We start from the raw sequence: 1389 nt of genomic DNA, 5'->3' as shown, positions 1-1389 counted from the left end.
TTCTGACCTGGTACAAGACATCAAACATTTCTTATTTTTAAAGGTAAGAAATTAGAAAGCCTTTATACACAGGTTTAGTATGCAGTATTTGGGGCCTTATTATGTCATTACAGTCTGGCTGTTGCCATACTCTTTTCAAAGGCAATCAGTTTACGGTGGCATCATACTACTTATGCCATGCCTTAAAATGTCCAAACTAAAGTTATGATACAATCCATTCCAGCCATTTTATATCGGCTGTGGTTGTCACGTGACTTGCCGATTTAGTTGTTCGTTTTAATATAACCTACTCAACACTCTGTGTACTCCTAACGAACACAGAGAAATCCTTAACAATATCTTTGAAGTTAAATGGTACTCCGGGGTAGTGCATGAATTTTTATAATGTCAAGTTAGGTTGGTAACATCTAATTACTTATGTAAGAAATACATTAGCTGAAAGTAAAACTTAGCTGTGATCCAAATTGTTGTTCTGTAATTTGTATCATTAGATATTTCATTTTACAAATTCCAAAAAGATAGAGCAATCGTGGGAATTACGATGAAATAAAGGGAAAGTGTGATAAGTAATACTAATACTGTTAAACCTATCAATGGGAATACTTCCCGTACATCACTTTTTGAAGGAGACAAACCAATAAATTATCTTTAGTTAAATATCATTGCGTACAGAATGGATAGTATAACAAACAGAAAGTACACAAAATGAATAATAATATCCCCAGTTAAAATTATTTAGCATCTAATTAAATTCTAATTGATACCAGAAAAGAAAAATGTCAATTAGTTAAACGTAATCTGATAATGTTTATAGTGGCATTATTGAAATCTATATTGTTTATTTATACATAAGCGAGACCCATTTTTCAAAATTCAGAAAAATCTATTGTAGCAAATACAAATTCGGCTGCAAAGTTTGTTGAAGTGGTTTATTTTTTCAATTAGATCATGCACCCTGAACTGTTAAAAATCGATTTGAAGTTTTTCAATACGATGAAACTGGAACACAGATTCCCTTGGTGTTAATGTCTTGGTTCTCGTTTTTTTGACAAAACAAGCCTGTACCACATGTGCCTTCCATGTCCCATGGACCACCACAGCTCTCTCCTTCAGCCTATATACATTACACAAAAACCAGTAATTATAATATACCTTCAGATACATATGAATATACAAAAATTTCAACAAATTAAATTTCTGATAATTTTGAAACTTCTAAACTACTTTTTTTGTGCTTTATTGACTAGAAATGTTATGTGTAATAAGCACATGTAAAAAATACAGTCAGAGATTGTCTGCATATTCAGGTAAACATTTATCATGGTAAAGTTTTCTTTACAAAACAAAACTATAGGGGCTAACTCAACTTATGCATAATGACACAGATTT

The 1389-nt window shown here is 31.5% G+C and overlaps 1 protein-coding gene across 1 annotated transcript in view; it reads right to left on the bottom strand.

Annotated features, from left to right (window-relative positions):
* Positions 1-911: 911 nt before the first annotated feature.
* LOC111089729 (venom protein 302-like) overlaps positions 912-1389 on the bottom strand; it is a 21162-nt gene continuing 20684 nt past the window's right edge. The window contains exon 4 of the mRNA XM_022402717.1: positions 912-1114. Within this exon, the coding sequence (XP_022258425.1) occupies positions 986-1114 (129 nt within the window). The 3' untranslated portion in view covers positions 912-985. The remainder of the gene's footprint in view (positions 1115-1389) is intronic.

This window comes from Limulus polyphemus, unplaced genomic scaffold, assembly GCF_000517525.1.
Source record: "Limulus polyphemus unplaced genomic scaffold, Limulus_polyphemus-2.1.2 Scaffold7197, whole genome shotgun sequence".
In the NCBI taxonomy this organism is placed as follows: Eukaryota; Metazoa; Arthropoda; class Merostomata; order Xiphosura; family Limulidae; genus Limulus; species Limulus polyphemus.
Note: the sequence above shows the minus strand (reverse complement) of the source record. Positions and strands in the feature narration are given on the sequence as shown.